The following is a 26,548-nucleotide window of genomic DNA, read 5'->3' on the forward strand; positions in this document are numbered from 1 at the left end:
AAATATGTTTACAGTTCGAATTCAAATGAAATTTGATGTAAACTTTGACTTGAATTTCAATTAGAATTTTGGAAATTTGGACCAATTTCGTTTAGTTATTCGGAGCATTCGGTAAACTTTGTTTATACTGTAATTCCAGTATTCGGATACATCCAAATCTCCGAATAATGAAAAATGTGTCCGAATATTTATTCGGAACGTGTCTACTAAATACCTTGGACTATCTATTTTCCAAAAAATGGTTATTGAAGGCATTTTCACTGTTCTGGCATTTTAGGGCCTCAAGAAAGAAATATATATACCATAGATTGTAGACTCTATAACTTATACACAGAGTAAATATACACTGATTTGGGTTATTTTTACCTAAGAAATATAGTAGAATACATTGTGGCCTAAATCTATGAAGAAAGATTTTTTTTTTTTGTATTTGCTAAATTTTATTACAGAAACTGGGAAAGAATTTTTTTTTATTTAATAAAAAAAAAAAAAAATGTTTATTTAGCAAAAAAAAAAAAAAAAAACGCAGTGGTGACCAATACCACCAAAAGAAAGAAAGCTTTATTTGTTTTAAAAAAAATTATCATAATTTATTTTGGGTACAGTGTCACATGATATGGTTCCTCCCGCCAGATTATGTGTTCTGTATGAATTTAAATTTAAGTCGTGGGGCCTCACCAGAGACTCAGTTGGAAATAAAAACCTGGCAGATATTCTTACCCAATCCAACACTGATAAAAAAAAAAAAAAATAAATAAAAAACATTTTGGTTGGAGTTATGGACTGCGTTCTTCTATACAAGGATTTCTAAAGATCAAACCACAAGGGTTGTCCTTGTCCAGCGCTATGACATCATCGCTCCACTGGGATGGCTGCCAAATAGATTATCCATAATAAAACACACAGGAGTTCAAGTGGGAGATAACAATGGAATGTCATTAGCACTGGCTGCTATCTGGCTGTGACCATGCGGGTGCAGTGTCGGGATAAGGTCTTCTGGCACCCGAGACAAGGGGTCAAAAAACAAAACAAAAAAAAAACATTATTATATTATAATATTATATAATATTCTAACCATTATTATATTATAATATTATATTCTAACCATTATTATATTATAATATTATATTCTAACCATTATTATATTATAATATTTATATTATAATATATTATATACTAATATAATATTTATTATATTAGTATATAAAACCTTTAAAAAAATAAAGTTTTGGCTTAAGATATGTAAAGTAAAACTTTTTTTTTTTTTTTAAGTATGAAGGAAGATTTGTACATAGTTGTCCTGTTATTTTTAGCCGACGTGCTTTACAGTATTCCAGTTACGACACGATATTGCTTTGGAGAGAGAAAAAAAAAAAAAAAGATGTGTGACTTTTGTTTTGTATTTTTTCAGTATAGAAATTATAATTTCTTTATTTAAATAAAGTTATTAATAAAGTGATACTAAAATGATACTAGACACACTGTTTAATATACATTATCCTTTATATTTCTGTACAGTATATGGATGATGACTTAATTATTTTAATTTAAAAAAAAGTACTTTTTTTCCTAATCGATTTACAGCTGTCACATGACCCAGCTCTCTCTCAGCCTTTTCTGTAGAGAAACATAAGCAGGAGGAGCTGCTGGCCACATGTTCAAAATAAAAAGAATATAAAAAAAAACAAAAAAAACAGCCTTTAATAAAAATAAATAATTAATATCAATAAACTGTTTTAAATTGCCATACAAATATATATTTGAGATCAATTCTTTATTATTTTTTGGCAATAACATGGTGCGGGCAGATTTCTGCATTCACAGGCTGTGTAACGTCCCGCCCAGCCCATGTCTTAAAATAAGAGGGAGGTGAAGCCTTCAATAATCTACATGTAATATCCCGCCCTCATTGTGTTTAGCTGGTTTAGGGCCTGGAGGAGGAGGGAGGGAGTGGGCGTCATTTAATACTGTGTATACACCCCATATGTGTCACATGGGCTGCCCAAATGTGATAGGGAGGAAATGCTTAGCATAGCAACTCACTGAGCATGTGCAGAGCTGCCAACAATGCTCTGCAAAATCCATAGTTGCATTGGGGTCATGGACAGAAGGGGGAGATAGAGAACAGGATCAACCAGGTTTTTTGCAGAATACAGAAAATGAATCTCATAGTGGCTGAGTATGAACAGCATGTAATACTCCATTTATTGATAGTTCTTTTATGATGCGGGTTTAGTGAGGATTAGAACCTCTAGCAGATTGTTACTGCTTTTTATACCCCTGTCAGTGTGACAGTTGGCAGTATCTTTCTTTAGGTATAACAGACTGGAACCCCCCCAGACACGTCACCTTTATATTGTAAATATATTGAGTCCTATTGTTTTGTACATATTTAAAATACACTCACACATCATTTGAATACGATGTTTTGTGGTTCTTTTAACACAAAAAGTCAACCCAGTAAAAACGACTGGTGTAAAACATGGTCACATCGAGGTTAACCCTCCGGTCATGTTTCTAGGAATGCAAAAAACAATGCAAAATGTAATATAATATTTTACAGGAAATGTCAACCAGAAACAGCAAAAAATGCTAAATAATTTTTTTCTCGCACGTGAAAAGACTAGGAAAATATTTCTACCAGTTCTCCCAGAGGGGAGCAGAAGAACAAGTTATATTGGCCTTTTGTGAAATGTCAAAAACGTTGAACTGATTTGACCACACTTTAAGAAAAACAACAATGGGAAGAAGCTATGGCCGGGCTGAGGGGTAGACAGAGCAATTCATGTGCTCTAAAAGTTACGGTCAGGTCCAGGCTTAGGGGTAGAGAGGGCATCTCATGTTCTACAAAAGTCATGGTTGGGCTGGGCCAAGGGGTAGGCAGGGCAACTCATGTTCTACAAAAGTCATGGTTGGGCTGGACCAAGGGGTAGAGAGGGCATCTCATGTTCTACAAAAGTCATGGTTGGGCTGGACCAAGGGGTAGAGAGGGCATCTCATGTTCTACAAAAGTCATGGTTGGGCTGGGCCAAGGGGTAGAGAGGGCATCTCATGTTCTACAAAAGTCATGGTTGGGCTGGGCCAAGGGGTAGAGAGGGCATCTCATGTTCTACAAAAGTCATGGTTGGGCTGGGCCAAGGGGTAGACAGGGCAACTCATGTTCTACAAAAGTCATGGTTGGGCTGGGCCAAGGGGTAGACAGGGCACCTCATGTTCTACAAAAGTCATGGTTGGGCTGGGCCAAGGGGTAGAGAGGGCATCACATGTTCTACAAAAGTCATGGTTGGGCTGGACCAAGGGGTAGACAGGGCATCTCATGTTCTACAAAAGTCATGGTTGGGCTGGGCCAAGGGTTAGACAGGGCAACTCATGTTCTAAAAAAGTAATGGTTGAGCTGGGTCAAGGGGTAGAGAGGGCATCTGATGTTCTACAAAAGTCATGGTTGGGCTAGACCAAGGGGTAGAGAGGGCATCTCATGTTCTACAAAAGTCATGGTTGGGCTGGACCAAGGGTTAGACAGGCCAACTCATGTTCTACAAAAGTCATGGTTGGGCTGGACCAAGGGGTAGAGAGGGCATCTCATGTTCTACAAAAGTCATGGTTGGGCTGGACCAAGGGGTAGACAGGGCATCTCATGTTCTACAAAAGTCATGGTTGGGCTGGGCCAAGGGGTAGACAGGGCAACTCATGTTCTACAAAAGTCATGGTTGGGCTGGGCCAAGGGGTAGAGAGGGCATCTCATGTTCTACAAAAGTCATGGTTGGGCTGGGCCAAGGGGTAGAGAGGGCATCTCATGTTCTACAAAAGTCATGGTTGGGCTGGGCCAAGGGGTAGAGAGGGGATCTCATGTTCTACAACCCCTAAAAAGGAAAACAAATGCAGCCATCACATCTAAGAATAGATACGCTGCAATATAATAAATGTTTGCTTTTGAAAATATAATACTGTTTTAAGGATTGATAAGCTGCAATATACTGTATTATATTTTTGTTTTGGGGTTTATTTTTTGTGTTTTTGCATGGGGGTCTTTGATACATTTTTTTTTGCCAATTTGTTGTTGGCTAGATTAAAAAACGCAAATCGCTGCAAAAACGCACTACAAGCTTTTCTGCAGCTTCTCCATTGAAGTTTATTGAACCAAAAATGTGCCATTTCGCTTCTTAAAAAGCCCTTGACACTTTCCAAAAATGCAGCAGCTAAAAAAAAAAAGCATAAATGTGAATGTGTCTCATAGGAAACCATGTTAAATGCACTGTAATGCGTTTTTGCAAAATGCAATAAAAAATGCATAGGCGTGAACCAAGCCATAACCCTGGTTCACATTGAATGCGGCTTTGAAATAGTGCGACTTCATCTGAAATGACACGATTTCAAAGCTGTATGTCAGTGCAACTTTAGGTGTGACTCTGAAAACATCTGTGCGCCTTCATGCACAGATGTATTGTCTATGCAAGTCGCACCCAAAATCGCCTAAAAGAACTACTTTTTCAAATCGATGAAGCACTGCAAAGGTAGCATCACACCAATTTGAACAGTGCCATTGCTGACAATAGGGTGCGACTTGTCATGCGATTGGACCTGTCAAGTCGCATGACAAGGTGCTCCAATGTGAACAAGGGCTATATTAAAAAAAAAAAAAAATCAAAACATATTTTACTAAAATGACAAAAACAAAGGGTAAAGAAGCACAGACAAAAATATAGGGACAGCAGCGTAGTTCATAAACACAATCCCGTGGTAATCGCAATTCCTCTGGGTGGCACAGTGGCCTTTAGTAGATGGTATTTCTACCTTGTGGCACCGGGGGTCCCTGGTTTTAATCCCAGCCAGGACACTTTCTGCATGGAGTTTGCTTGTTTTTCATGTGCTTGCTGGGGTTTCCTCCCACACTCCGAAGACAAGCTGGTAGGTAAATAGACGCATGGGACCTTACATTGTAAACTCTTTGAGTGCAGAGACTGATGTGAATGTGTAATATACAGCGCCTTGAAAAAGTTTTCATACCCCTTCAAATTTTCCACATTTTGTCATGTTACAACCAAAGACGTAAATGTATTTTATTGGGATTTTATGTGATAGACCAACACAAAGTGGCACATAATTGTGAAGTGGAAGGAAAATGATAAATGGTTTTCAAAATGTTTTACAAATAAATATGTGAAAAGTGTGGCGTGTATTTGTATTCAGCCCTCTTTACTCTGATACCCCCCAACTAAAATCTATTGTAACCAACTTCCTTCAGAAGTCACCTAATTAGTAAATAGAGACCACCTGTGTGTAATTTAATCTCAGTATAATTACAGCTGTTCTGTTAAGCCCTCAGAGGTTTATTAGAGAACCTTAGTAAACAAATAGCATCATGAAGGTCAATGAATTACCAGACAGATCAGGGATAAAGTGTAAAGCAGGGTTAGGTTATAAAAAAAAAATATTCCAAACTTTGAACATCTCACAGAGCTCTGTTCAATCCATCATCCGAAAATGGAAAGAGTGTGGCACAACTGCAAACCTACCAAGACATGGCCGTCCACCTAAACTGACAGGCCGGGCAAGGAGAGCGTTCATCAGAGAAGCAGCCAAGAGGCCCATGGCAACTCTGGAGGAGCTGCAGAGATCCACAGCTCAGGTGGGAGAATCTGTCCACAGACTATTAGTTGTGCTCTCCACAAATCTGACCTTTATGGAGGAGTGGCAAGAAGAAAGAGATTGTTGAAAGAAAGTCATAAGAAGTCCTGTTTGCAGTTTGTGAGAAGCCATGTGGGGCACACAGCAAACATGTGGAAGAAGGTGCTCTGGTCAGATGAGACCAAAATTTTACTTTTTGGCCTAAAAGCAAATAATATGTGTGGCGGGAAACTAACACTGCATGTCACCCTGAACACACCATCCCCACCGTGAAACATGGTGGTGGCACCATCATATTACGAGGATGCTTTTCTACAGCAGGGAAGGGGAAGCTGGTCAGAGTTGATGGGAAGATGGATGGAGCCAAATACAGGACAATCTTAGAAGGAAACCTGTTATGCCCCATACACACGACCGGAAATTCCGCCAGCAAAAGTCTGATGAGAGCTTTTGGTCGGAAAATGCGATTGTGTGCATGTTCCATCGGACTTTGCTGGCAGAAATTCGGCCAGCAAAAGATAGAGCTCATGTTCTCAATTTATCGGTCGGAAAAAGTTCCGATTGTAAATTCCGATCGCCTGTACAAATTCCGATGTGCAAAATTCCTACGCATGCTCGGAAACAATTTGACGCATGCTCGGAAGCATTGAACTTAATTTTCTCGGCTTGTCGTAGTGTTGTATGTCACCGCATTCTTGATGGTCGAACGTTCAGAGAACTGTTGTGTGACCGTGTGTATGCAAGCCAAGCTTGAGCGGAATCCCGTTGAAAAACCACCCAAGTTTTTTCCGATGGAAAATTTGCTTGTGTGTACGGGGCATTAGAGTCTGCAAAAGACTTGAGACTGGGGCAGAGGTTCACCTTCCAGCAGGACAACGACCCTAAACATACAGCCAGATCTACAATGGAATGGTTTAGATCAAAGCACATTCATGTGTTAGAATGGCCCAGGCAAAGTCCAGACCTAAATCCGATTGAGAATCTGTGACAAGACTTAAAAATTGCTGTTCACAGACGCTCTCCATCCAATCTGACAGAGCTTGAGCTATTTTACAAAGAAGGGCATAATGGTTTCTTACAATATAAAGAGAACTATGGAAACTCCCCAGGATACCATCTGGGAGGCATCCCTGTGAATTCCCTTTGATTTATCATAAAATCATTTATGGGGGCCCTTTCTGATTACGATTTTAGATGGGGCGTCTGATAATAAGGTTAGTGTCTGTGATATCCATTCTGGTAACAAACATTAACAAGTATATTTGTGAAATTTCTTTGGACAAATACAGTATATGGATGTATTATGTATATACCAGTACTATGTTTCCGTTTTAGACTCAATTGGTCACCTATTTTTGGACGTAGCGATTGATGCTTTGCGCCCCCTGTAGGACGCCCATTTTAATGTTGCATCTGTGGTTTTCTGATAACTCCTGATGATTTAGGTGAGTGCGTTGATATGCTACTTTGGATGTCCCATCCGTCGCCCCCCTTCATTTGTTTAAAGTCCCCCACATGGATTTGTTCTCCTTCTCTGGTTTTTGGATCTTTCCAGATGAGGATATGTACTGTATATACATAAGTATATACATTTTTATTTATATGCACTTTTTCTGTATACATAGTCATGTACAATATTTTTTTTTAGTTCTTTATTAAATTGTTTGTATGTATTATGCATTTTTGTGGTTAAGTTTATGTGGTTCTTTTCAGAACTACATAAACCGCTCTTCAAGTGGGAATCCTGAAGAATCTACTCTAATACCGCGTACACACGATCGGAATTCTGGCCAGAAAAAGACAGAGCTTTTCATCAGAAAATGCGACCGTGTGTATGCTCCATCGGAATTTAGCTGTCCGAATTTCCGCCAGCCAAAAATTGATAGCATGTTCTCAATTTTCCCGACGGAAAAACTTTCTATCAGAATTTCCGATCGTGTGTATGCAATCCCGACACGCCAAAAATCACGCATGCTCAGATTCAACTACCAGACAGAAGCTATTGGCTACTGGCTATTGAACTTCCCTTTTCTAGTCCGGTCGTACGTGTTGTACGTCACCGTGTTATAAATGATCGGAATTTGGTGTGATCGTGTGTAGGCAAGACAGCTTGAGCCGAATTCCAACGGCGTTCCGTCGGGAAAACCATCAGAGAGCTTTTTCCGACGAGAATTTCGATCGTGTGTACGCGGCATTTGAGAAATGCATTATATCATGTATTTGATTCAATCTGTATGACTTTTTTTATATGTTTTTTAAAGCTGGCACTAAGTTTTTAAAGATTCTAAATATATATATATTTTAGGGCTGTTACTGATTAAAATTTTCGTGTTCGATTAATCAATTTTTTTTTTTTTCATAGATTAATCGTCTAATTTTGATTAATTATAACGCACATACAGATCCAACTACTTTTATCTGATCTTCTTGCGTTGCAACTCTGCATTAGTCAGTGGTAAATGTGGTATACACTATATACAATCACCCGACACTAGTTAGTTTCCACAATCCATGACTTAACTTCACAGTTCACACAAATACGTTTTAAATTCAAACTGTAGCACTGACTTAAGTCATTTTTTTTTCCACAGTAGTGTGACAATCCCTCCACCTCCGGTCTAACTAATCACTCTCACCTTATGGCATGGACCCCTGTGCAAACCGGTGGTCATGCAAGCGGGTATCAAAAGGGTTAACACGGACCATAAACTTCTCTCACGTCTCCTTAGATCTCAGCAAGGACACCAGGTCATGGGTAGAAAGAAAAGATCTAAGTGCTCACCACTTAAGTATAAGATTACATTTTTGTGTTCAAATACAAACTACTCATATAAAGATGATAAAGACACAGCATGTAAAGTCGACAATCGCGTTAGTTCCGTAGGGCAGCAGCGGGTGACGTCATGCGTAGCTCCTCCCCCGCACGCGTTACGTTTAATCAGAACTTCAATGTCACCGGACTCCTCCCCCCTTCCCTTCATTAGCAGACGGAGGCACTTGGGGAAGGGGGAGGAGTCCGGTGACATCGAAGTCCATGACGTCACCGGATCTCCAATGGAACTCCCTGAAGACCTGGAAGCCGGCGGAGAGGTGAGTACCGATCAAAATAATTTTGATTGATCAAAAAAAATCAATCGAGGAATTAATCTTTAATTTCCACAGCCCTTATATTTTTATATAGTATTGTTTATGTCTCGTTTCCAATTCTGGCACATTTAAAGTGGGAGTCCGCCGGGACTCCGCGTTTTTTTTTTTTTTTTAAAGCCAGCAGCTACAAATACTGCAGCTGCTGACTTTTAAAATAGTGACACTTACCTGTCCAGCGCGCCCGCGATGTCGGCACCCGAAGCCGATCTCTAGATCGGTACTCGGGTGCTGCCGCCGCCATCTTGGGTATGGGAATCAGGAAATGGAGCCTTTCGGCTTCATTTCCCGGTTCCCTACTGCGCATGCCCGAGTAGCGCTGCGCAATAAGGACGGTCCCCGCTGCCTCTGGGATCTGTGTGTTTCCCAGCAGGCAGTGGGGCACTTGCGGAAGGGGGCGGGCACTTGCGGAAAGGGGCGTAATCTACGCCCCTTTCCGCAGAGAGTTATCCCGGAAGTGGGTGCAGTTACCTGGATTATCCAGGTAACTGCACCCCCCTCCCCCCTGAAAGGTGCCAATTGTGGCGCCGGAGGGGGGGAGGATTTCGATGAGCGGAAGGTCCATTTTAGGGTGGACCTCCGCTTTAAGTCTCTCTTCAGCCTCTTTTTCTAAAAAGTTAGCTTGGAGGTGCTGCCTATTTTTTGCAGCTCCCCTCCCTTGTTTTTCCTTTTTCTACTTAAGCATTATTTAGCCTTCATGCACTTAAAGGGGACCTTCACCCAATAAAGCAATTTATTTAAACCTGGCTCCTCCTACTTCCACCACTTTCACGATTAGCTTTAAATATGTATTTTTTATTTTATTTCCAATACTTTTTGTGCTGCAGAGGAGCACCTGGTGAGAATGATGTTGCACTCCCCAGGCACTCTGATGGTGTTGATTCTGCACATGTGCAGAGGTGCCACATGGCTTCGAGAGCTGATGGAGAAATGTGGCTCATCTATTCACGTGCAGAAGGTTCCCCACACATGTGCGAAAAGAATGCAGATTTAAGGGCCCAGATCTCAGGGTGTTTGCATGTGGTCGGGAGTGAGCAGCGCAGTGGCTAAGTGGTTAGCCCTTCCACCTAGCAGCATTAACTCCTTGCTGACCAGCACACAACAATATACGTTGGCACAATGGCACGGCTGGGTAAATGGGCGTACAGGTATGTTCCCTTTAAGATGCGGCATTTTGGTTGCATGTGTCCGCCGCAAGCTCTGTGATCGTGGGTCCTGCGGACTCAATGTCCGCCGGTTTCCCGCAATCTTGTCACGGAGTGGAAGAATGGGGAGATGCCTATGTAAACAAGGCATTTCCCCATTCTGCCTAGTGACATGACGGAGATCACTGCTCCCTGTCAGCAGTGATCGCTTTCATGTCAGCGATAGCCCACCCCCCCCACAGTTAGAATCGTTCCCTAGGACACACTTAAACCCTTGAGTGCCCGCTAGTGTTTAACCCCTTCCCTGCCAGTGTCATTTACACAGTAAACAGTGCATTTTATAGCACTGATCCCTGTATAAATGACAATGGTCCCAAAATAGTGTCAAAAGTGTCCAATGTAACCCCCATAATGTCGCAGTCATGATAAAAATCGCAGATCGCCGCCATTACGAATAAAAAAAAATAAGAATAATAAAAATGCCATAACTATCCCCTATTTTGTAGACTCTATAACTTTTGCGCAAGCCAATCAATATACGCTTATTGCAAAAAAAAAATTTTAACCAAAAATATGTAGAAGAATATATATATATATATATATATATATATATATATATATATTTTTTTTTTTTTTTTTTTTTTTTTTTTTGGGGGGGGAGGTATTTATTATAGCAAAAAAGTAAAAAATATTACTTTTTTTTTCAAAATTGTCGCAAACAATAAAAACCGCAGAGGTGATCAAATACCACCAAAAGAAAGCTCTAATTGTGGGGAAAAAAGGACGTCAATTTTGTTTGGGTGCAGCATCGCAACATAGCACAGTATACGTAACTGTAAAATATTTGCAGAAACCCCATGCGCAAATGTGCTGCAGGTCCCTGTTGGGTCCCTAATGCAGAGTACACACGATCTGACTTTTTGACAGACTAGGTCCGGCGGTCTTCCCGACGGACTTTCGGCGGAGTTACGACAGACTTTCCGAACGAACGGACACACACAATCACACCAAAGTCCGACGGATTTGAACGTGATGACGTACGACTGGACTAGAATAAGGAAGTTCATACCCAGTAGTCATTAGCTGCCCTAGCGTCGGTTTTCATCCGTCGGACTAGCATACGGTCATACGGATTTTTCGAGCGGACTCAAGTCCGTCGGAAAGATTTGAAACCTAAAATCTAAAGTCCGTCTGATTTTTAGACAGCAAAGGTCCGATGAAGCATACACTCGATCGAACTGTCCAGCGGATTCGTTCCGTCGGACCTTGTCTGTCAAAGTCCGGACGTGTGTACAGGGGCATAAGGCCAGCCAGAGCCCTTCTGTGCACATCCCAGACTTTCAAATTACGGGGTAATGAAGTTCCTCATCAAGAAAATATAACAGATGACAGGTCCACTAATGCCCCGTACACACGACCAGACTTTTCGACAGACTTTCGGCGGAGGTCCGACAGACCTTCTGAACGAACGGACTTGGCCACACATGACTGGACTAAGTCTGTTCGAAAGTCCGTTAGTTTTGAACATGATGACGTAAACAGGACTAAACAATGAAGTTCAATAGCCAGTAGCCAATAGCTGCCCTTGCGTCGTATTTGGTCTATTGGACTAGCACACAGGCGAACGGTTTTCCCGATTTTTAGTCCGTCACACTTGAGTCTGTTGGATAGATTTGAAACATGTTTTATTTCTAGGTCTGTTGGACCTTTGGGGAAAAAAAGTCCGCTGGAGCCCACACACGATCGAATTGTCCGACGGATTCCGGGCCACCGGAACCAAGTCTGCCGGAAAGTCCGATCGTGTGTATGCGGCATTAGAGGGACTTTTGCTGATGAAGTTGTCATAAAATATTTTTTAGATGTCTATTTAAAAAAAAAAAGCCATATAGATAATAAAACTGAGATAACATAAAGGAAATACATTTTATGGTTGAACAAGAACAAATAAACAAATCTCAGATCGAAGTCAGGCAACCGGGGATGGCAGGCTCGCTCAGACTGTAAACTGTCCTACCCAGACTATCCTTCGCATGACTAAGGCTGCCAGAATTTCCTTATGACAGTTGGTGTAAACGTATATATATAGAATTAAATTGGCTCCTATGGGTGAAATGCACCACCATAAAACTCCCAGTAAAGATCCATGACATCAAAAAGCACAAAATAAAAATGCACACACAAAGGTTTGTTTGTATACAACTTCATCGCTACAAAGGAAACAACATATAACAATAACTAAACACCTTCATAGAATTGGTAAACACCATTATTACACAAGTAAAGGCCAAGGTCCCGGCAAATTAGTCACAGTTCATGTAGCGTCAGAAGTAGTAATTAAATCTTCCATTAGTAATAGGAGAGCCAGATCTTTATAACTAAAGCCTCATACACATGCTTTGATTTTTGTTGCATGCTGGTCTCATGTCAAAAGTGAAGAGGTTACTAACAATCCGAGAATTTTAGTTTGACAGAATACGTCAGAAGTGACGTAACGCGTTGAATAGTTTTGTATGTATTCTTTTGCTTCTGAGCATGCGTAGTCTTGCTCTAATTGTGGGGAAAAAAGGACGTCAATTTTGTTTGGGTGCAGCATCGCAACGTAGCACAGTATATGTAACTGTAAAATATTTGCAGAAACCCCATGCGCAAATGTGCTGCAGGTCCCTGTTGGGTCCCTAATGCCGAGTACACACGACCGGACTTTTTGACGGACTAGGTCCGACGGTCTTCCCGACGGACTTTCGGCAGGGTTCCGACAGACTTTCCGAACGAACGGACTTGGCCACACACAATCACAACAAAGTCCGACGGATTTGAACGTGATGACGTACGACTGGACTAGAATAAGGAAGTTCATACCCAGTAGCCAATAGCTGCCCTAGCATCGGCTTTCGTCCGTCGGACTAGCATGCGGTCGTATGGATTTTTCGAGCGGACTCGAGTCCGTCGGAAAGATTTGAAACCTAAAATCTAAAGTCCGTCTGATTTTTAGACTGCAAAGGTCCGATGAAGCCCACACACGATCGAATTGTCTGGCAGATTCGTCCTGCCGGACCTTGTCCGTTAAAGTCCGGACGTGTGTACGCGGCATAAGGCCAAACAGAGCCCTTCTGTGCACATCCCAGACTTTAAAATTAGGGGTTACTGAAGCTCCTCATCAAGAAAATATAACAGATGACAGGTCCACTAATGCCACGTACACACGACTGGACTTTTCGATGGACTAGGTTCGACGGTCTTCCCAACGGACTTTCGGAGGAGGTCCGTCAGACTTTCTGAACGAACGGACTTGGCCACACATGACTGGACTAAGTCCGTGCGAAAGTCCGTTCGTTTTGAACGTGATGACGTAAACAGGACTAAACAAGGAAGTTCAATAGCCAGTAGCCGCCCTTGCGTGATATCTGGTCCGTCGGACCAGCTCACAGACGAACGGTTTTCCCGATTTTTAGTCTGTCGCACTTGAGTCCGTCGGATAGATTTGAAACATGTTTTATTTCTAGGTCTGTTGGACTTTTGGGGGAAAAAAGTCAGCTGGAGCCCACACACGATCGAATTGTCAGACGGATTCCGGTCCGCCAGAACCAAGTCTGCCGGAAAGGGACTTTTGCTGAAGAAGTTGTCTGTAAACTGTCCTACCCAGACTATCCTTCACATGACTAAGGCTGCCAGAATTTCCTTCTGACAGTTGGTGTAAACGTATATATAGAATTAAATTGGCTCCTATGGGTGAAATGCACCACCATAAAACTCCCAGTAAAGATCCATCACATCAAAAAGCACAAAATAAAAATGCACACACAAAGGTTTGTTTGTATACAACTTCATCGCTACAAAGGAAACAACATATAACAATAACTAAACACCTTCATAGAATTGGTAAACACCATTATTACACAAGTAAAGGCCAAGGTCCCGGCAAATTAGTCACAGTTCATGTAGCGTCAAAACTAGTAATTAAGTCTTCCATTAGTAATAGGAGAGACAGATCTTTATAACTAAAACCTCATACACATGCTTTGATTTTTGTTGCATGCTGGTCTCATGTCAAAAGTGAAGAGGTTACTAACAAACCGAGAATTTTAGTTTGACAGAATACGTCAGAAGTGACGTAAAGCGTTGAATAGTTTTGTATGTATTCTTTCACTTCTGAGCATGCGTAGTCTTGCTCTTACGATTTTTTTCATACTAAAGCCGTACTAATGAAAGGAAAATCAGACGTTGAGTTCACATCTGACAGACATGTTATAGTTTGACCATCCAGCTTTTGTCTGACCAAAAAGTGAAATCGGCTGTCGAAAGCACCGAACTAACGGTAAGTTTTGGGGATGATCGGTCGTCGTAACACAATTGATGTCCGAAAATCAAAGCGTGTGTACGGGCCTTAAGATTGACATAATGGGGGATTTACAAAAAACTGGAGCACCCAGAATCTGGTGCATCTGTACATGGGAGCCAATCGGCTTCTAACTTCAGCTTGCTCAATTAGCTTTGACAATAAAACCTGGAAGCTGATTGGGTTCTATGCAAAGCTGCACCAGATATTGCACTCTCCAGCTTTTGTAAATCCCCCCCATAGTCATGGTTTTTCATCATTATCAGGTGACACTGTATGACATTCCTGTCTATGGTTCCAGAATTAATCAACATTGAGACAACATTGAGCCATCCCAAATTATTATCAGTGGCGGCTGGTGCTCAAAATTTTTGGGGGGCGCAAACAAAAAATTCCAATTGCAGCCTCACTGTGCCCATCAAAATGCAGCGATTGTGCCCATCAAATGCAGCCACTTGTACCCATCATATGCAACAACTTGTGCCCATCATATGCAGCCATTTGTATTCATCATATGCAGCCACTTTGCCCATCAAATGCAGCCACTTGTGCCCATCATATGCAACCACTTGTGCTTGTTATATTCAGCCACTTGTGCTCGTCATATGCAGCCACTGTGCCCATCAAATGCAGCCACTTCTGCCCATCAAATGCAGCCACTTCTGCCCATCAAATGCAGCCACTTCTGCCCATCAAATGCAGCCACCTGTGCCCATCATATGCAGCCACCTGTGCCCATCATATGCGGCCACTTGTGCCCATCATATACAGCCACCTGTGCCCATCATATGCAGCCACTTGTGCCCATCAAATGCAGCCACTTTTGCCCATCATATGCAGCCACTGTGCCAATTATATGCAGCCACTTGTGCCCATCAAATGCAGCCACTGTGCCCATCATATGCAGCCACTTGTGCCCCGTCAAATGCAGCCACCTTTGCCCATCATATGCACCCAATGTGCCCACCGACCCCCCATTCACAGCTCTGGCAGAACCCAACCCCCACCCCCACGTGTCTCTGGCGACAGTACCAACCCACGCGTGCACGGGGCTCTGCCAGCACCCCCCCCCCCCCCCGTGTGCATGCACGGCTGGCTCTAATCAGGTGCTTCAAACAGTACCACCCACTCCCACTCCCGCCATAGGAATCCATGCATCCGACATCCTTAAAAGTCCTGGGTGCATGGATGGGGGGGGGGCGGCACCTGTGCGCTCAAAGTGCACAGGCCGCCACTGATTATTATTTCTATTATTTGCTCTATCAGGTGGTTATAGGCAATACATAGAAATGGGTGTCCTTAACAGAACACATTAACAGATGCACGTCAAGAAAATACAGGTGTAGTGGTGAGGTTTGTGTAAGCCTTGATAGGCACCAAATACTATCTCTCTTAGTGCGGTGGGGGGGTATTATACTGTTTACAGTGAATGTATATTGTGTATACCCTTCTCTCTCCTTACTAGGCTTGTGCAATTTGTTTTGTACCAAATCGAAATTCGGACGAATTTTGCTTCTTTCAGATATTCGGATGCATCCAAATGTCTGAATAAATAAATAACGAATTTCAATAAATACGAAAGAAATGATAGCGGATATAACGAATTAATTTGAACATGATTCGGTAATTTGTTAAAGAGCTAATGAAACAAAAGGTAAATTCAAAGTAAATCTTACAATTCAATCAGCTGATTCATTTTGTGCTGGAGGTGGGATTACTGGCAAAGTGCATTCCTGAGAAGTGCGTGAGAAGGGTGTTGTATTGTATTTGAGCCGAGGAGAATAGATATTGTCATTGCGTGTGTTAAAAGATTGACAACAAATTCCGAAATTAAGAAATTACGAATCATTATCACGAATATATATACATACATAAATATCGAATTTTAACGAATATGAACGAAATTATAGCGCAGATAACGAATTCGACATGATTCGAGATTCAGTATAACGAATATCGGCACTCTACAGAAATAACGAATTTTCCGAAAACGTATTAACATAGCAAATATAACAGAACAAAATTATGTATTTTATGAATGACAACGAACCGAAACTAAACAAAATTTTCCATTGTGCGCAATTCTACTCCTTACTATAATCTTTATCTGAGAAGATTGCTGTCTTTTTCTTTTATTTGATTTGGGAGAAGCATTGTACACTGGTGCTGTTGAATTATAGTGCTAAATGTTTACTACGTTTCTAAGTTTGTATTTTCTTTTTTGTGAAAAACCTTGAATAAAAAGAATAAAAATAAATAAATAAAGAATACAGGTGTATACAATGTAAATTGCAAGCAACATTGTATCCACCATGAACACGCTACATACTAAGATAATATTTGGATAATTAATATCATATAGACAAATCTACTTAAGTATGTGTTCACACAGCCGACGCCATGGAAGGTGATCGCTAATTGTAAAATAGATTTGTTTTTTTTGTCCAGTTCAATCTATTTTACATAACATATATCATCTCTCTCTCTCTCTCTCTCTCTCTCTCTCTCTCTCTCTCTCTCTCTCTCTCTCTCTCTATATATATATATATATACATATATATATATATATATATATATATATATATATATATATATATATATATACTCTATACACACACACACACTTTTCTCGCCATCTCTTTTCCCATCTTCCTTTCCTACTTCTCCATTTTTCTTCCTTCATCTTTTTTTTCTATCTCTCTCTTTTTTCTCTTCTTTCTCCCCCTTTTTCGGCTCAAGCTGTCTTGCTTACACACAGTCACACCAAATTCCGATCGTTTAGAACGCGGTGATGTACAACACGTACGACGGGACTAGAAAAAAGGAAGTTCAATAGCCAGTAGCCAATAGCTTCCGTCTCGTAGTAGTTGAATCTGAGCATGCGTGATTTTTGGCGCGTCGGAATTGCATACACACGATCGGAATTTTCGATAGAAAGTTTTTCTGTCGGGTAAATTGAGAACACGCTATCAATTTTTGGCTGGCGGGAATTTGGACAGCTAAATTCCGATGGAGCATACACACGGTCGCATTTTCCGATGAAAAGCTCTTATCGGTCTTTTTCTGGACAGAATTCCAATCGTGTGTACGCGGCATAAGTTTCGCGCTCTTTCTCTCTCTCCTGCTTTGTCTCATTTTTTTTCCTCCCTTCATCTCTGTTTCTTTCTATCTGTAAGTCTCTTTTTATCTCCTTTTCCCATCCCTCTTTTTTTCTTTCTCTCTCTCTCTCCACGTCTCTATTTCTCTTCTCTTCCCTCTTTCTCTCTACGAAATTGAGGTTGATTTACTAAAGGCCAATAGACTGTGCACTTTGCAAAGTTGTTCTCTGCAAGTGCAGTTGCGCCAAAGCTTAGTAAATGAGATAAAGCTTCACTCTACAAACAATACCCAATCAAATGCAAGGAAAAAAAAAATAAACATTTGTTCTTGCACGCGATTGGATGATGGAAGTCAGCAGGACTTCTACTCCTTTATTAACCTCCCTGGCGGTATGATTATTTCTGATTTTAGGTGCTGAAAGCGGTAAAATTCTTTTGCATGGAAATTTGGCGTTTTTATATTGTAGGCCTGCGATTTTTAGTAATAACTCTCTTAAATCTGTTCAAACCAGAGTCTAGTAGACATCCTGGGAATGATAAAGTTTATAATATAATAAATAATGATAATAAAAAATATTCAATAATGTAATCAAATCCAAAAACACTGAAATTTGCTCATTTGCAGAATTGTCGCTGTCATTAGATTTAGTGTTTGATGACGGATCTCCCCAGAAATCGCTATCGCTCAATTCTGCAAGTGATTATAATTTATTATCGCGGTTTTCTAGTTGGTCTAAAATCACTTAATTGACATAAAGGGACAGTTTTTGGTTGCTATGGACAATCTCCAAATTAAAAACTACTACTACAACTCCATATAAAACTACATGCAGGCCACTGGACAGACCACTAGGGACAAAGGGGGTTTGTATTTTTTTTTATACAGTACTGTAATATGTAAGATTACAGTACTGTGTGTGTTTTGTTTATTTTAACTTTTTTGAATTTGGCGCCGATCTCCACTCCAGTGCGTCGTAACGTCGCAGGGAACGGAGCTCGACGGCACTCAGGCACTGTGTGAATCGAGCGGAGGACGGCTCGCACACACACAGCGGGGGGACATCGCTGGATCCAGGGGACAAGGTAAGTAACCTCTACCTGTATCCAGCGATGCGATCCCGAGTCTGGCTCGGTGTTACCGCTCGTGGTACTGAAATTGCAGCCCGAGCTAGACTGAGACTCGGGATCACCGCTAGGGAGGTTAAGCTACTTTGCAAAGTACACAGTCTATTGGCCTTTAGTAAATCAACCCCGTAGAGAGAAAGAGGGAAGAGAAGAGAAATAGAGATGTTGGCCTTTAGTAAATCCACCCTCTCCATTTTCTCTCTTTAGTTTCCTATTTCTCTCTCGCTTTCTTTATCCACATCTCTATTTCTCTCTCTTTTCATCTTTCTTTCTTTCTTTTTTGCCGCCACTCTCTCTTGATTCATCTCTATTTTGCTCTCCCTCCATCACTTTTTCTCTCCCTTTTCCATCCTTCTCCCTACGTCATTATTTATTTTTCTTATTTCCATCTGTCGTTATCTCTCCCTGTATAACTCTGTCTCTATATCACCTTGTCCCCCCACTCATCTCTCTTTCCCCACCTCTATTTTATCTCGATCGATCTCTGTATCTCTCCATCTTTATCTATCTTTTTTTTTCTCTTTCCACATCTCTATGGGGGGTTATTTACAAAAGGCAAATCCACTTTGCACTACAAGCGCCCTGCAAGGGCACTTGGAAGTAAAGTCGCTGTAGATCTGAGGGGGGACATGCAAGGAAAATAAAAAACAGCATTTTAGCTTGCACATGATGGATGATAAAATCAGCAGAGCTTCCCCTCATTTCAGATCTTCCCCTCAGATCTACAGCGACTGCACTTTCAGTGCAAAGTGTATTTGTCTTTCGTAAATAACCCCCAATATCTCTCCATCTCCATTTCTCGCTCTCTCTCTCTCCATCTCCATTTCTCGCTCTCTCTCTCTCTCCATCTCCATCTCCATTTCTCGCTCTGTCTCTCTCCATCTCCATTTCTCTCTCTCTCTCTCTCTCTCTCTCTCTCTCTCCATCTCCATTTCTCTCTCTCTATTTCCATTTTTCTTTTTCTCTACCTCTATTGCTCTCTATGCCTCCATCTCTATTTCCCCATCTAGCCCTCTCTCTATTTATTTAACCCCCCCCTTCCCCTTTGCCACCTTCTCTATCTCTCCTCTTCCTCCTCCATTCATCTGGGTGTCTGTGGATGATTTTTACTAATGAAATCACTCTTCTAAATTTGCCCATTGATGCCCATAAATTAGTTGCTAGCGATTACCGATCGCTACATCTACAGGACAATGTAGTGTACCATGTAGTAGCGATTCATTATTGATAGCACAATGCTCCAAATGTGTGCAGTTGTTCACTATTAGAGCCTTTTGACGCTGATCAGTTTTTCTTTTCCATTTTTTGCCTTACAAAAAAATGCACGACTATTAAATACTATGGAACTCTTCAGACCAGTCAACTGCGGGTTAGTTGCAATTTTAAAAGTCACGCATGCTGCATTTTTGGTGCATGTTTTTTGCAGCGAAAAACACATCAAAAACGCACCCCCCCATTGAAATGCATTGAAAACGCATAAAAAATGTGGCAAAAACTCAATCACATGTTTTTGAGTCATATGTCCTTTTCACAGGTGCATATGTGTTTTTACTACATTTTTGCAATGGAGCAGTGTGAAAGTAACCTTATGGTACATGCAATGCAGATTGTAACAGTTTTTACTTTTCTTTCTTTCTTTCTTCTTTTTCTCTTTTTTTTTTTTTATCATTCTTTCTTTCTCCTTTTCTTTCTTTCCTTCTTTCTTTCTCCTTTTTCTCTTTCTTTTCCTCTTTCTTTCTTTCTTTTCTCTCTTCCGTCCCCCTCTTTCCTCTCTCTCTCTCTCCCTCTTTTCTCTCTCCTTGTTCTCACTTTCTCTCTCTTTTCTCAGTTTCTCCCTCTTTTCTCTCGCTCTCCTCCCTCTCCTCTCTCTCCCTCTTTTCTCTCTCCCTCTTTTCTCTCTCTCTTTGTTCTCTCTCCCTCTTTTCTCTCTCTCTTTGTTCTCTCTCCCTCTTTTCTCTCGCTCTCCTCCCTCTCCCTCTCCTCTCTCTCCCTCTTTTCTCTCTCTCTCTCTCTATTCTCTCTCCTTGTTCTCTCTTTCTCCCTCTTTTCTCTCGCTCTCCTCCCTCTCCTTTCTCTCCCTCTTTTCTCTCTCCTTCTTTTCTCTCTTTCCTTGTTCTCTCTTCATCCCTGTTTTCTCTCGCTCTCCTCTCTCCTTCTTTTCTCTAGCTCTCCTCTCTCTCCTTCTTTTCTCTCTCCTTGTTCTCTCTTTCGCCCTCTTTTCTCTCTCTCTCTCTCCTCCCTCTCCTTCTCCTCTCTCTCCCTCTTTTCTCTCTCCTTGTTCACTCTCTCTCTCTGTCTCTCTTTTCTCTCGCTCTGCCTCTGTCTTTGTCTATCGCATCGTAACTGTATCAGTCTCTCTTTCTCTCTCTCTCTCAATATTAGCAAAATATTAAATCAATAAAAAATATGTCTTACAAAGTTGGCCTTGATTTGTCTTGGTGAATCTCCTTCTAACCACCCCTGACATGGGCTCCACAGGAGTAGTAGGTGCAGGGCGACGATGACCAGCAGTGGACAGGTTCCATATCCCAGACTCCCCATGGATTAATTTCCCAGGTTAGCTCATGGCGAAGTACACTTATCCCACCTGGAGGTATACATCCAGCTCCATGTTGGAGAAGACATCACCTGTACGCTTGGCGTCTTTGCAGGTGACTTGTACTGGCTATAGCTGGCCAGGCCACATTCTTCTCTCTGTCACCATTGTAGCTCCATCCCTGTCACCTCCCTTCTGACTTTAACCTACTTCTTTTTTTTTCTGCCTGGTGTGATAACTCCACCTCGTGGGCCTGCTCCTCCTTTACCCATAGTCAGAACATTTCCACCCACTTGTATTTCTGTGTGTGCACAAATTGGATTTCCTGGTGTACGCCTATCCCAGAGATGACTCTTACCTGCTGGGGACGGGGAGCCGCCTACGGCTGGGGGCCCACCTGCCTGCAGAGCACCATTCCAGGAAAATATTGCTTTGACTCACAGCACAGATAGCAACATAGCATTGCTCAGATAGTTATCTCAGGATTCCCCTGCCATGAGAACCAGACCAGTCACAGGAGAAATTCCTGAACTGCTTTTTCTGACCACCTGCTATGGAAACATAGCTGTCATGCTCATCCTCTGTCTTTAGTATTTTCCAAGTCACATATTAGTAATAGGTTTTAGATCAGGATTTCTGTCTTTACCCCAACTCTGATGTTCACAGGTGCAAGGGACCGTAAAACTCCTGGCACTTCCCATGCCCGTGGAGCAGCAGGTGGCACGGAAACCTGGCCATAGACGTGCATCGCTGTTCATGCTTGTACTCATAGTTACATAGTTAGTAAGGTTGAATAAAGACATCAGTCCATCCAGTTCAACCTGAATGAGTGTCTACAATTGTCCCTATCCCTGTACATTGCACACTCGCATCGGTCCCTACCCTCAAGGAGCCCACAATCCAAGGTCCCCATGCATATACTAGGGCCAATTTTGGACAGAAGCCAATTAACCTACCTGCATGTCTTTGGATTGTGGGAGGAAACCGGAGTACCCGAAGGAAACCCACGCAGGCACAGGGAGAACATGCAAACTCCAGGCAGGTAGTGTTGTGGTTGGGATTTAAACCAGTGACCCTTTTTACTGCTAGGTGAGAGTGCTAACCACTACACCACTGTGCCTGTAAATGCATTCTCCATGCGTTTAACCTCACATGTGCAAAACTTCTGCATTTGGGAGAAATGTCCACGCACATGTGCAGGTAAACGCCAGTGCAAAAGAGCATCAGCATTTACATAAGTACAGCCATGCACTTCCACGGCCAGCTGTTTGTACCACCTGTGGCTCCTCGGGTGCTAGAAAACTGCAGCACCCACGTAGGAGCCACTGGCAAATTTGGTCCCATTTCCCCCTTAATGCACACACAGCCAGGCACACCTCATTTTCAGCACTATTCCACTGGCCCCAAAGAATACCCTAGGGGTTTCTAGATAAGGGTTAGGGAACATGGGATACCCCGCTGAACTGCAAAACTGAACAACTTGAGGACTCCTCTGCACTGTACAAACTGAATGTTCCACATGATCTCCTATGCTTTCGGTGACCTGTACTCCCTCCAGAGTTAAAAGCTATTCTTCAGCACTGAGACCATCTACTCACATAGCCACAGGATCACCGGATGCCTCCTGCTAATATTCACCAGGGTCTTTCTAGTGAGGGAGATGTAGGCTCACACCAACATAGGACAGTTGGACTCTTTCCCACCAACTTCCTCTTGGCTCTCTCCAGTGAGCTTCTCCAGACTCAATTTGATCCTAGGTCTCTGCAGCTAAGCTTAGCTAGGACCTCAATGTCTTCCTCAAGAACTCTTCTAGACTCCTGCACCAGGGGGCAGAGTCCCCCTCACATGGGTCTCCTCCTGCAGGACTGGACCCAGGAACACTGCAGACTGCTGCCCAGAGCTCCTGCTATTTATGGGCTCTCCAGTCACCTACTGGGCACACCTTTTAGGGATTTGCTAGATTTCTATAAATATTCAGGATGCATGCTCAGTTCTTTTTCCCACTATGATTTTGAAATCCTCTAGAAAAAAGGGGGAAGTAACAGAGCAGCAGCCCTTTAGAGACGTTCAGCAGCCCTAAATAATCAACCCCTTGCTCCACTGATTACAGGGGAGCGAAACTAATGCCGCGTACACACAACCATACTTTCTGGCATACTAGGTCCGACGGTCTTCCCGACGAACGTTCGGCGGAGTTCCAATGGACTTCTGAATGAACGGACTTGGCCACACACAAACGGACTAAGGCAGTTAGTTTTGAACGTGATGACGTAAGACAGGACTAAAAAAGGAAGTTCAATAGCCAGTAGCCAATAGCTGCCCTTGCGTCGCATTTGGTCCGTCGGACCAGCATACAGATGAATGGTTTTCCCGATAGGAGAGGAGTCCGTCGGACAGATTTGAAAAACAATCGGATTAGCCCACACACGATTGGATTGTCCGACGGACTGATTCCGTCGGACCTAGTCTGCTGGAAAGCCTGCACTAGGAGGTGCTACATGAAAGATAAGTTCTAAATAAAAGGTTTTGGCACAGGTGACGCAGATTTTTAAAATGAAGACGTAAAAGAAAATAAATGTTTCCACCCACTCCACGAAATACAATGCAAAAAATGTTTATGATGGAGTTGCGAGAGTAAGATACCGAGCTTCGGGCTAATAGTGTCATATTCAAGGTGTATCGTGCCCGGAACACTCCGCTCTGCTTTGATGCAGATAAAATCTACATAACAGCACAATACGGAGTACCACTTTTAAAATGTAAAGGTGTTTTTTTAACCCCTTCCCGTCCACGCCATAGCCGAAAGCCGGCTACAGCGTGCACTTACTTTGCCGGGAGAGCAGCCATTGATGTCCTACCATGATCACGCTGAGCTCCTTCGGACTGATTACAGATCGGGGTAAAAGGCCAATCACAGCGGCCCTTTACCACGTGATCAGTTGTGTCCAATGACAGCTGATCATGGATGTAAACAGGGCCGGACTGGCCTACCGAGATACCGGGAGATTTCCCAGCGGGCCTGCCCTGGGGCTCCCCTCTCTCCTGCTCCCATGTATCAGGGAGCTGGCTGGCTCTGCGTTCGGCGGCCGTGCTGTAACACGGTCCCACACCCCCTAGACCGGCTCATGTGAACGGTGTGATAGTAGAGAGATTAAGTGTTTTGCCTATCACACAAGCAGGTCTAGGGGGGCGGGACCGTGTTACAGCGCAGCCACTTAATGCAGAGCCAGCCAGCTCCGTGATCCATAGGAGGAGATGCCGCCCTGTGTGCCTGGATAGGAGGATCGGCATATAGAGGAGATGAGCTTTCTATATTCCTTCATGCAGCCGCTGAATGCTTGCAGGAGGGAGAGGAGGAGAATAAAACATTCAGCGGCTGCATGGAGGAATATAGGAAGCTCATCTCCTCTATATGCCCTGCTTCTCCTATCCAATACAACTACCTTTACTGCCCCCCCCACCCCCAGTTCTCCTTGTGCGCCCTGCCCCCCCCAGTGCTCTCCTCCCCCCACCACATTCTCCATCCCCCCCTCCACAGTTGTCTCACCCCCTGTTCTTTTGCCCCCCCCCCCCCCCCCTCGCTCTCCAACTCTCCCCATCCTTCTCTAGCCACCATCCCAGTGCTCTCCACCCCCCCTAGTGCTCTCCACCCCTGTTCTTTCTTCCCCCAGTGCTCTTCAGCTCTCCCCATCATTCTCCAGCCCCCACCACAGTGCTCTCAACTCCCCACACGAGTAAATTGATACCCAACATGTCACGCTTCAAAGTTGCGCCCGCTCGTGGAATGGCGACAAACTTTTACCTTTAAAAATCGCCATAGGTGACATTTAAAAAAATCTACAGGTTGCATGTTTTGCGTTACTGAGGAGGTCTAGGGCTAGAATTATTGCTCTCGCTCTACCGATCGTGGCGATACCTCACATGTGTGGTTTGAACACCGTTTTCTTATGCAGGCACTACTCACGTATGCATTCGCTTCTTCACGCAAGTTTGGCAGGATGAGGCGCATTTAACAAAAAAAAATCTTATTTATTTTACCTTTTATTTTTAGACTGTTCTTTTTAAAAAAATGTGCCACTTTTATTCTTATTACAAGGAATGTAAACATCCCTTGCAAAAGAAAAAAAGCATGACAGGTCCTCTTAAATATGAGATATGGAGCTCAGATCTCATATTTACACTAAACTTCAATAAAAAAATAAAAAAAATGGCCCATTAAGAGTTATGGGCGGAAGTGACGTTTTGCAATGGTATGGAGCCAGGTGGGGGCCATCTTCTCCTCACTCATCTCCATGTCAGGCTAGAGAGAGGATCCAATCGCCTCCACTGCTACCGACGGCTCCAGTAAGCGGCGGAGGGAGCCGGGGGCCCTCTCCCGCCACCCATAAAAGTGATCTTGCGGTGAATCCACCACAGAGACCACTTTTATCTTGAAGTGGACTACCAGCTGAAGAAGAGGAGACCGGGGTTGTGGCAGCTAGCTTCTGCCATAACAACGATATTTCCCTTCAAGGTACCGACGTATACAACTATATAGATCAGACCAAAATGAGGGACAAATGAGGAGGAAAGAGGGACAAAGGGACAGTCCCTCCAAATCAGGGACAGTTGGGAGCTATGCCCCCCATCTCCACATGAAGACTGCACCCTTGGTATGTGCCCCTCCCAGACATCCCAACCTGCAAAAACTCATTTTAAGGGAGGTGGCGTTCCCCCCCCCCCTGCAACTCCTACAGCCCCCCCCCCCCGGCAAAATATTTTTTCAATCACTTTCTCAATATTTTTCTGCAGTGCTTCTGGGGATTTGGATGGGTGGTGGGTGGCAGTGGACGATGTCAGTCGTTTTTTTTTAATAATATTTTTTTTTTACAATTTAATTTATTTAAAAAAAAAAAAATTTGCAATGCTTTTGGGGGGAGGGGGTTGGGGCAGTGAACAGCGTTGGTAGGGCAGGGGAGAGTGGTGTCAGTAGTTTATTTTATTTTTTTTACACTTTTTAATTTTTTAGAATTTTTTTTACAATTTTTTTTGTATACGTTTTGGAGGGCTTTGGTTAGATGTCAGGGGGTCTAAACAGACCCCTGACATCTCCCCTTCGAGACAGATGAAGGGACTGAGGACACAGATTCCCCAGTCCCTTTCTCAGCACTAAAGATGAATGAACAGGAGACAGAGTAGAGTAGTGTAAACACAGTTTGCTCTGCTCAGCAATCACAGGACACAGGAGGGATCTCGCTCGCTGTGTCCAATTACTAGTTCCCCCTGCAACCGGCAGGAGAGGAGAGGAGGGGAGCCGGCTGCGGGGGATGAGGGGGCAGAGAAGGACACAGATGGGTTTGGGGGAGGAGTACACAGAGCAGCCGGGAATGATCGGTGTGGCTGGAGGGTCAGCTGTGATCATTGATCTCCCTGTATAGCCTTTTAGCCGTCAGCCGCGGGAGAGGGAGAGAAAGAGAAGCGGCTGGCTAAAAATCTATACAAAGGCGATCGGTGATCACAGCTGATCCCCGCCACACCGATCATTCCTGGGAGATCTGGA

The 26,548-nt window shown here is 42.9% G+C and overlaps 1 protein-coding gene across 1 annotated transcript in view; it reads right to left on the bottom strand.

Annotated features, from left to right (window-relative positions):
* The window catches only part of IL17RE (interleukin 17 receptor E), a 114,340-nt gene extending 93,116 nt beyond the window's left edge, over nt 1–21,224 (bottom strand). Inside the window, 1 exon segment of the mRNA XM_077451778.1 lies at nt 20,889–21,224. Within this exon segment, the coding sequence (XP_077307904.1) occupies nt 20,889–21,014 (126 nt within the window). The 5' untranslated portion in view covers nt 21,015–21,224.
* Between the last annotated feature and the right edge of the window lie 5,324 nt (nt 21,225–26,548).

The sequence above is a fragment of the Lithobates pipiens genome, unplaced genomic scaffold, assembly GCF_037356315.1.
Source record: "Lithobates pipiens isolate NorthernLeopardFrog02 unplaced genomic scaffold, aLitPip1_a1.2 Scaffold_23, whole genome shotgun sequence".
Classification (NCBI taxonomy): Eukaryota; Metazoa; Chordata; class Amphibia; order Anura; family Ranidae; genus Lithobates; species Lithobates pipiens.